Source organism: Thunnus thynnus, chromosome 10, assembly GCF_963924715.1.
Source record: "Thunnus thynnus chromosome 10, fThuThy2.1, whole genome shotgun sequence".
In the NCBI taxonomy this organism is placed as follows: Eukaryota; Metazoa; Chordata; class Actinopteri; order Scombriformes; family Scombridae; genus Thunnus; species Thunnus thynnus.
Genome location: NC_089526.1, coordinates 4,004,791 through 4,015,374, shown reverse-complemented (window position 1 = coordinate 4,015,374; position 10,584 = coordinate 4,004,791). Strand labels below are relative to the sequence as shown.

The 10,584-nt window shown below is 42.5% G+C and overlaps 1 protein-coding gene across 1 annotated transcript in view; it reads left to right on the top strand.

Moving 5' to 3' along the window:
* bbs9 (Bardet-Biedl syndrome 9) overlaps nt 1–10,584 on the top strand; it is a 196,700-nt gene that overhangs the window by 120,703 nt on the left and 65,413 nt on the right. The window contains exon 21 of the mRNA XM_067600493.1: nt 6,166–6,276. Within this exon, the coding sequence (XP_067456594.1) occupies nt 6,166–6,276 (111 nt within the window). The remainder of the gene's footprint in view (nt 1–6,165; nt 6,277–10,584) is intronic.

Below are 10,584 nucleotides of genomic sequence, written 5' to 3'. Positions count from 1 at the left end.
AATTGCAGTTTGAGAGCAAAACAAAACATTGGCCTTTACTCAAACACCGGGCTTGTTCTGGTCTATTTCCCACCGCTATTGCTTTTTTCTGACTCATATTTCGACAGACTCTTTGATTCAGACGGAGATGGTAATATTCTTAACATTACCCTGATGACATCATTCTGATCAGCAGGCTTCAACAGCTGCACTCCGTGTGTACACACACACACACACACACACACAGGCATACACACACAAACATACTCCCACACCTGGTGAATCAGCCGTGTTTATCACATGGTTCATTGGTCATCCTGCTGTCAGCATAGCTCAGCTGAACTGACCTCAGCCAGGGAGGTGTGTATATTAATGGTGTTCTTACATCAACACACACACACACACAGACTTTATCTTTCTAAATAAGTCATTTTGCTGCAGTGAGCAATGCTTTTGGCAACATCCAGGCTCCTCTTGTTTTATGTCTCTGCTCTACTGTGTTCTGTCTTCTCTGCTGTTTTGTCTTTGGTTTTAACCTGCTGTTAATCTCATATCATATGTTAATAATCTCCTGATCTTTTTGTTGTTTCTCTGTTATTTCTACTTTATTCTAATCTCCTCTCTTCTCTCTACTAATTAAGTCAAAGGAGTTTTTTTTTTTTAATGTTCACAATCCAACTGAGAGCAAGCAGACTACACACATCCTCCTATCCACACTCACCCCATATAGTGCATGTGTGTGTGTGTGTGTGTGTGTGTGTGTGTCACAGTTATTTTCACAGTGTGTTCCACTGGTAGCTGTGGTTTGGGGCCTGCATCTATTTTAGACTTAAAGAGAGGGGAGAAGATGGGCTGTGTTTGTGCGTTGGTGTGTGTGTGTGCACACATGTATATATATGTGTGTGTGTGTGTGTGTGTGTGTGTAAGTTCAGAGGACACCGAGCAAAGGAAAATACATGTAGTATGTGTAAGTGTAGGTCATGTCTTGTGTGTAATCCTGACCAGCTGTCTTTGTTCTGTTTCTGTGGTGTTTCCAAATTGAAGAGTTCTCCTCCAGAACGCTATATATAAAACAGCGGAGCGCTATTTTAGAAAGAATCAATCATTACCTGAAGTTTATCATTCAATAAATCTAAAATGTTAGCGGGTTGTTTTTCAGCCAGGGACGGTTTTTCACTATTTTTCAAAAACTACGATTCTTAAGAATGAATTTAAAGTTTGGGCGGGGAGTCGTCCTCTAAAAGCACATTTTACATTTTTTGTAGTTTTTAGTCATTTAACTGACATGTCAAATATCTCCTTTGACATATACTGTATGCAACTTATATGATATGAGTGTGTGAATGCCTTTGTTGTACTTAAAAGTGGTTTTCAGGTTTGGACTATGAAGGCTAGATATCAGATGTCTGTTTCACACACACACCAGTTTTTAAAGGAGTCACACTTCCTGGTTTTTGATGTGTGCTTTCAAAAGCATTTCAGTGTGCATGTGCAAATTTGTGGGTTTAACATACTGTATGTGTGTGTGTATGTGTTCCCTACAAAGATGTGTACATTGAGGGGGGATTGAAATAGCGTAAAGCCCACAGCCAAATTGCTGCTAACCACAGCAGCGCAGTGTCACCCCCATCTTCAAACCGCAGCCCAGAATAAAGCAGGAATGCGCTGGTGTCTCCACACTGCAAACCAAGACAGAGCTGTCTATTGGAAGCAGCTTCACCCCTCGACCGAGCTGTCCAAAATTCTTCCAAAACTCGCCCGGAGCGGCCCCAGACTGTCATAGATCAGCCCAAACGGTCCCACATTGCCGCACAATGTCCCGAACTGTCACAGAATGGCTTGAACTTTCCTCAAGCTGTCCTCACATCGCTGTTGACTTACTCAAACCGTCTCCGTCTATATACAAACAGACCCACAAATGTCCAAATTGTTAAACTATTGCACACGGTCTCCCACTGTTCAAGACCGTTTAACTTAGAAGTTTCACAGTTTCAATGCTTCCAAACATCTGCTGATGGCCTTAAACCTCTCAAACTGTTGCACCAACAATTACTATATTACATCAAACCAGATATTTCTATAACTACTCTATGTGCCACAGTCTTACCAAACCGTCCCCAACGGTCTATAAACGCTCCTCAACTTCTCCACACTGTCCTCAGATATGTTCTTTCCAAATGTCTCCAAGTTCTCAAAAAGCGTTGTTATATATATCTGTCTCTGTCCTGGTCATGTTCTGTAGTCTGCACCGTATCAGACTTTAAACTCACATTAGCTTTTACACTTTATCACAGTGGCTTCACTGTCAGTAGTAGTGACTGCACTGTAACTAGTTGTAGTAGAATTAGAAGAAATCTAGTCTTTGTCACCAAATTGCTCTAAACTGTTCATAAACCTGCCGACTAGCTCTAATTTATAGCTTGTGAGAATTTGAATGCAGTATAGGAAACAGTTCAGGGCAGATTAGAGGCCTCATTTACACCTGGTGTTAACATGTGACCTTTATCTGGATCTTTGCATTTACACCTGGTATTAATAAGTGATCTAGTTAATCTGATTGTGATTGGATCTCAATATGCACATTAGCTTAGTGTGCCTGGCGGATTAAGGAAGCAATGCCATGGACGAGCGTCATTCACTTTTTGCGTGGGAAGACTTATAGCTGTCACTACTACATGTAGCTTTAGCAGGCTTGCTTAAGCTAACAATCACATTATGATCACAATACATTCTTAGTGCATTAGCATGCGTTTTTACATCTCTAGACAGGATATCCAGATATAGATTGTATGTTAATGCAAGGTTTAAATGGTGCTAAAGTTACTTAAAGGGGACCTATTATGCTCATTTCCAGCTCTATATTTCTATTCTGGGACTCCACTAGAGCAGCTTTGCATGATTTCACAGTTAAAAAAAAATCCTTATTTGTATTATATTAGCTCTTTATGCAGCGCCTCAGTTCAGCCGCTGTCTGAAACAGGCCGTTTTAGCTCCTGTCTCTTTAAGGCCCCCCTCCCCATGAGCCCACTCTGTTCTGATTGGTTAGTTCCAACCACTCAGGAGGCTACGTAAACAAGCCATAAAACAAACTATAGCAGTAGGATTTCTTTACTCGACATGTCAACTTCTCAAATACATCCGTACATGTTCGAGCTGGAATCTGATGCGAAATCTGCGTATATCTTCCATTCTGCTTCTTTTTCTCTGGTGTTGAAGTGTTCTCGATGTGTGATGCGGTGCTGTGTATCGAGTCTAAACCTCAGGGTTGTCTAAAAACTGATAACCCGACCAGTGAGACAAATATAGACCACGACCACGACTGAGGGAACCACAGATACACACCACCAGTCTGACCAGGCGGTAATACACCCACTATTTACAGAGAGAGAGAGGGAGAAAGAGGAATGTGTGAGAGGTCAGTGGTAAGAGACATCTGTGTGTGTGTGTGTGTGTGTGTGTGTGTGTGTGTGTGTGTGTGTGTGTGTGTGTGATGTGATTTTGTTTCAGAGTAAGTGGTGGGCTATTTCCTTACCTGATGTTGATGTAAGACTGAGGTCAAAAAACACACACACACTCAAACCCACACATTCCTCGTGAAATTGTAAGACAGCGTTAAAAAAAAACGACTCGCCTTAGAAAAACACCTGCCCAATTAAGAGCGAGGCATATCCCATTTCAAACAACTGTGAGTGTGTGTGTGTGTGTGTGTGTGTGTGTGTGAAGCCACAGGCTGTGCTCTCACCAAAGAGAACAAGATTGGCTTTAGAAAAGGCCAGGATAAATATTAGAGAGAGCTTAGGGTAATCTGTGCACACACACACACACACACACACACACAGACATAGACGCAGTGGGGGAGACGGACACACACACACACACACACACACATTCTCAGACACCTTAAGGTAGACATGATGGCAGACACACACGCACACTCTGTCTCGTACATGCATGAACACACACATCACAAAGGCACGATGTGTATAGTGGATGTTAAAATGAAAGTACCATGAAACTGGACACAATCCTCAGGGAGGAGAGGAAATGAGGAGAGAGGCAGGAATTAGAGGAGGGGAGGGGGGGAAAGGAAGGGAAGATGGACAGAAGAAAATGTGGGAAAGAGAGAAGGAAAGAGGAGGCAAAGGGGGGATGAAGAAGAGAAGGGTGAAGAGAAGACAAAGGATGAGGAGTAGACAGGAAAAGGGGAAGAAGGAGAAGAGATGGAGATGGAAGGAGGGAGGTAAGAGGAAAAGGTTGAAGAGGGAGGAAGAGGCGGGGGGGGGGGGAGAGAAGAGCAAATGCAGACAGGGAGGAGAAGAAAACGATGAAGAGGAGACAGAGAGGGGAGGAGAGGAATGAAGAAGAGGGGGAGCGGAGGGGGGGATGAGGAGGAGACAGAGAGGTGGGACGGAGGAGAGACAAGGCGTCCAATTCATCGACCTCAGGAGCTCCCTAAATCCTGACTGATCCATGGGATTCTAGCAGGGATTTTGTCACACACACAATCACACTTTCACACAGGCAAGTGCGCGCACACACACACACACACACACACACACACACACACACACACTTACAAATGACATGTTCAACACTATTATTCCATCCTAAAACATTCCCTAAACTACACTTAAAATGGTAAAATATTGATGTTTTACTTTCACATATTCTTCCACAGTTGTGATAAATTGACATATTAATGACACTCTTATCCAAACTCTACATATATTTTGGTGTGAATGCATGAAGAGCGAAGGCCCTTATATTGCAACACTTACGGTAAAAAGACGTTTCAATCATTCCCATCCGCTAAGACATTAGGTAAAATAAAGCAGGCAAACATAAAATGGGAAGAATATTTAAATTTTTAATCCAACCAAAGACGACGTTGTCACACATGTCACATGCATACAGTGTACATTACAACCAATGAAACTGTTTCCTGTTGCCTGCTTGCTGTTACTCAGCTGCAGAAGGGTTGCTGTCATGTAAACTCATAGTTTTGGGTAATTGAGCAAAAAAACTTGTATCTAATCCCATGAGTCACCCTGTGGTGCAAGCAAACTCCGCAAAAGTTTAGTGAAAGTCTCCAGTATATCTGCTGCTACACACACACACACACTTTTTGGACCCTGCACTTCTGAAATGAATCCGGTGCCCCTGATGTAGAGCATAAACAGAATATGAAGAATGCAACATAGACGTAGGAGTCAAAGATACATATATGAGTTTACAGCTTGGGGAACAAATATAATTTACACTACATATTTGCAGTAAAAAGAAGAATTCAGTTTTTTTTATTCTCATGAACAGCAATGTTTATCAAAGTCAGCAGTTAAGGTTATAAAATATTGCAATAAGTTGGAGACAAAGTGCTTTGGCATCCAAACCTTTACACATCAGGGAATCAAACTTGCACCAGAAGCTCTCGTAACACTTTATCTTGAAAGCTGTCTGAAACTAGACTAAAGTGCAACACACATCAGCCATTTCACAAAGCTCTGCATCATTTCACATGCGTTCATCGTACAGACAGAGAAACGTGGTCAAGGTACCGTAGCCAGGATGTGCCAATCCAGGGAGCAAATGTAAGAAGTTGCTGCTTTTTTGAAGATCTTTAGAGCTGAGAGACGGGACAATGAAGACATGATGCACATCAGTCTGTGGTGATGCAGGTCAAGACGTCGCAGGTGTGCAGGTTTATGGAATAAACAGTGGATGTGGGTGTTTTAACATGTGTTATAAGCTGCCAGTGTGTTACCCTCAAGAGAAGAATAAGTAAGGGCCAGACATACAGTACTTTAAAAATGATGGTGGATGTTTGTACTACATTAGATGTCTGCAGACATGTTCATACATACATGTGTACAGTCCAAATTCGGGGCTTTGCAAACATGGGTAGATGAAAATAATGTACATCCTATTTACCCTAACAGCCACGTGGATGCAGAAAGTATCACTTGGGTTTAACAGTATATTGCACGAATCTCAAACTGGGTTGCGAAAGTGAATGAAAACCTTTCTCCTTTGTCAAGATGCCCCTGAGCAAGGCACTCTGCTTTCTTTAATGAAGCTGTTTACTGGCACTTTGTGGAACTATACATGTGAAGATTGTGCTAAAAAAAAGACAAATTTTGCTCATATATCTTCTGATTAGCTAATGAACTCCTTCTATCTGTCACTCAGGAGGTGTGGAGCCTATCGCAGAGGTGGCTGGTGACGGGGAGGAGCTGAATCTCTCTCAGGAGCCGACCAAGTTCATCAAGAAGAAACAGCCGTCTAAGAAAGTCAAGAAAGGTAGGAGCACAAACTCCTCCATCGCTCCTCGTTTGTGTCTACTGTTCTCTCTATCTTCTCTCCTTCTCTTCTTTTGTGTCTGTATTTGGAGAGCAGCATATGCCAGCTCTTAAGACTCTTCAGTGGTTCAGTGGTTTCACCTTGTCACAATTCCAACTCATCCATATCAAAATACATCACTCCAGCGGTACATCCGCAAGCATCGCTCCCAGCTTGTCACTAAATCCCGACCAGAGCTCTGACAGTGATATCTGTTCACTGTCTGTCACAACTGTTGTAATCCACCTCTACTTTCCCCCTCACGGCATAGCGCTCTGCCTCGTCTGTTATTTGTACATACCACTTTGACTGCCGTTGGCTCGCGGTCTGCAGAATCAGCATGGTTAGGATTCTGGCCGGTGCCAAAAGATGAAATCAAACGGTAATTTTGGGTTCTGCAGATGCAGCACGGATGTTCGCCGTGTGTTTCTGAATGTTTAGTTTTCTTGATTTTACCACCTTTTCCTCTATTGTTTCTCTTGCTTTGTCATCAGCTGCATGGGCAAAGTCTTACTTTGATGCACACTGCCAAATGTGGCAAAGGGCAAAGCTGGCCTTACCCTCAGAAAATGTCCCCACATTACTAAATGTCTATGGTTTATATCTCAACACAGACAGGTACAAACTCACAGTGTAGTTGGGGACAGTTCCTAGGAGACAGTAGGAGGGAGTTGTTATTTTCTTGATTAATCGATTAACCGTTTTGTCTATAAAACTGCTCATTTTAATTCTGTAGAGTTTCTTCACGTCATGTTTTATCTGATCAACAGTTCAACATCCAAACATATAATGGTTTTACAGTCTTGTATAAGAAAGAAAAGCATTAAACCATCACGTCTGAGGAGATCCAACCGGTTAAATGATTGACATTTTTCGCTTTATTTATTATCAAAATTCTTGCCAGTTAATTTTCTGTCGTCCCGGGTCCAACATAACTTTTTTTTCCCAGTTGAACCATTTGGCCAATAGATCAGAGTTTCACTGGCCCCTTGTATATTTTCACTGGCCCAGCAGCCAAAAAAATGAAAATAACTCTTTTTCTCCTTCATTTTGGTGATTTATTCATTGTATACATAACACGTACAACGGTGAAGTTCCCTTTAGATTTGCTTGTTTTTCCTTCAGTTATCCTCTAGTTATTCCTCCGGCTCGTGGTTAGAGTAAAGGACGAGCCTGCTAAGACATGCAAGAAGGGTTTTTTTTCACTTTTTTTACTTTGAATAATTCTTTACAGTACAAAATAGAAAACCCCCAAATACTCCCGACATCTGGGAATGCAGTATTTGTTTCCGTCAGTGTCGTCCACTCATCTGTGTTTTATATCTGGCTGCTTTTGCTGTCATAGTCATAATCACAGTGGGAGGCGTTATTTTACTATCGCAGTGTCATTGCTGTAGTCGATGTCTTCCGGTGTTGTGAGAGGGGAACTGGGAGTGTGTGTGTCCGGCGTTGCTGGCTTACTGTTGCCAGGTCTACGCTCACTGTTTCTCTGTTTGGGGAGTTGGACCACACTCTCATCCTCTTCTCAGCGTCTGCCGTCTCTCGTTCTCACTCTGTCTTCTCTCTATGTTTTTCGTGTATCTGGCTCTGTTCTCGGCTTTCTCGCTCTATTTATTTTTGTGGGTTAACACTTCTTTCTTTCTGTCTTTCTTTCTTCCCACTTTTGTTTTTCTTAACTCATTTACTTTTACCAAAACCCTGAATAGTTTAATCTTAGATACCGTAAGCAGATCGCTCTGAACACACACACACACACACACATAAACCCACACTCTTCTTCTTACAACACAATCCTGATGGACTACACACATGCAACAAACACATATGGTTTCCTGGCTCATGTCCCTATCATACACACACACACACACACACACACACACACACACACACACACACACACGTGCACACACCAGTCTCCAGCCAGAGAGAGGCTTCTGGTTTGCATTGAGGACAAATCCGTGTTTTATGACAGTTTGTCTTTCCTAAACCGGGGCGGATATATTCGCTTTGATGGGCTCTACTTTCGTTAGTTGGGTTGGTTGTGTGTGTGTGCATGCGCATGTGTGTGTGTGTGTGTGGTTAATCCACTCAGGCGTCACCGCTAATGAGAAGGGGAGGTGTGGGAGACGCAGAGGAGGCGACACAGGGATCATTAGATATACACACACATATACATATACATATACAACCACACACACACACACACACACACTGTGAGTGAGTACTGGCAGTGTGTGAACCAGTGTGTGTGTTTTCTAAGCTACTGTATATACTACATCCCACAAAAACACACACACACATAGACAAACAAGCATCTATAACAAGCCTCTTTGACTGATTATTACTCACAGAAAATGGGATCCAATCAGATCAAGTCCAATCAGATCTTCAACAAACACACCGACAACTTATTCTTAATATCAAGTCATGGATAATTATTATTTCATTATTAAAAAAATAGTGAGATTTCTTTTTGACCAACAGTAAAAAAAGAATAATAAGGAATTCAGTTTAGAAAGAGGAAACTGAGAACAGAAAGCAAATCTTTAACCAGAGAAGGTTAATAAATAACCAAAGTAAATATTCAGTTACATTATCTGTAAATTCTAAATGTCCGGTTGTTTCCTGTTCATGAACGACATCATTGGTTCTTCAATCATAGGTACTCCATTTGCAGCGTTCCTCCCTCGGCTCTCACCAAAAAACTCTTGAGCTTTAGTACCGTTTGCTTTGGAGGAGCTTGGAAGAGCAGCATCTTCTCTTCCTGTGTAGAGCCGCAGAGCAATCCAGCAGATGTTCCTCCAAATCCATATTCTGAGCTCTATATCTCTATATCAATATAACAACTGTGTGAATGTTAAAACACATCACTGCTGGATGCCAGTGACCTCTAAAGCACTGCGTTGTTATTTGCATGTTTGATTAATTGTACCTGCAACACGTTCTCACTCAGAACTCGTCACTTACGGATGCTTGGTCAGGACCCACTGGCGTCACTTTTTAACTCACTGGGTACCACTTTAGCGACATTGCATAGCAACATGGAGTATCACGGCAGTTTGTGTTAAAAAAATAATAGTTTTGTGGTGGCTAGATCAGGGTTTGGGTTCAAATGATCTTCTTTCTACTTCCTTAAACTTACGCAACCTTCATCATCATGGCAACAATAAACACCACAACGATAGTTACGGTTTTTAAAAACTGTCAAGACTTGCGGTTGGAAGTGGGAAGTGGTCTCCTGCAGCTATGTCCACTTTTTGCCATCTATTTATCTAGCCATCCACCCAACCCACCTCCTCCTGGAACTTCATATAGAAGTCATTGGTCTCATGGCGTCAATGTCAGACATTGTGGGTGATCTATAGAAGTCTATCAGACTTCCCTGCACGTTCAAAAATGACGCTTAAGGGGTAACCAGTATGTTAAAAAGTGACGTCAAGGGGTCCTGACCAAGTGTCCGTATGTGACGAGTTGGGAGTGAGAATGGGTTGGTACGTGTGTTGATCATCCATGACTAAACTCCACCAGCTGTTGTTCTGTTTGAAATCCCATCCGTCCATCCATTTTCTTTACCGCTTATCCTCTAGAGCTTGAGGGAGGGAGTGGGGGAGCTGGAGCCAATCTCAGCTGACACTAGCCGAGAGACGAGGTACACCCTGGACAGGTCGGCAGTCAATCACTGGGCTGACATATAGTATGGAGACAGACAACTGTACACACCTACAGACGTTTTAGAGTCACCAGTTAACCTAACCTGCATGTTTTTGGTATGTGGGAGGAAGCCGGAGTACCTGGAGAGAACCCACGCAGTCACAAGGAGATCATGTAAACTCACAGAAGGGCTCCAGCTGGCCGGCGGGTTCGAACCAGGAACCCTTTAGCTGTGAAGCGACGGTGCAAACCGCTGCACCACCTGTTTGAAATGTTCCAGTTAAAAACATTTTGACAGGGAATTAGATGGCAAAGAAAATGTTCTTAATCTTGTAATCAAACTAGGGATGCACCCATCCAACTTTTTTCTCTCCAAATACCGAGTACTAATCCGACACAAGTGCTGCCTTGTTCCCAAATTTAAAATCTGAATAACTTAATATGTAGAACTAAATGGACTAAATGCATTTTTGACTTTATTGGATAGTGGGCAGTGAAGAGGCTGACAGGAAACAGAGAGAGAGAGAGAGAGAGTATGAAAGGTCCCTGGCTGGAATCGAACCAGGGACATTGCAGTTATGTGGCATGCGCTGTAAGTATTCGGCTACTGGGGAGCTC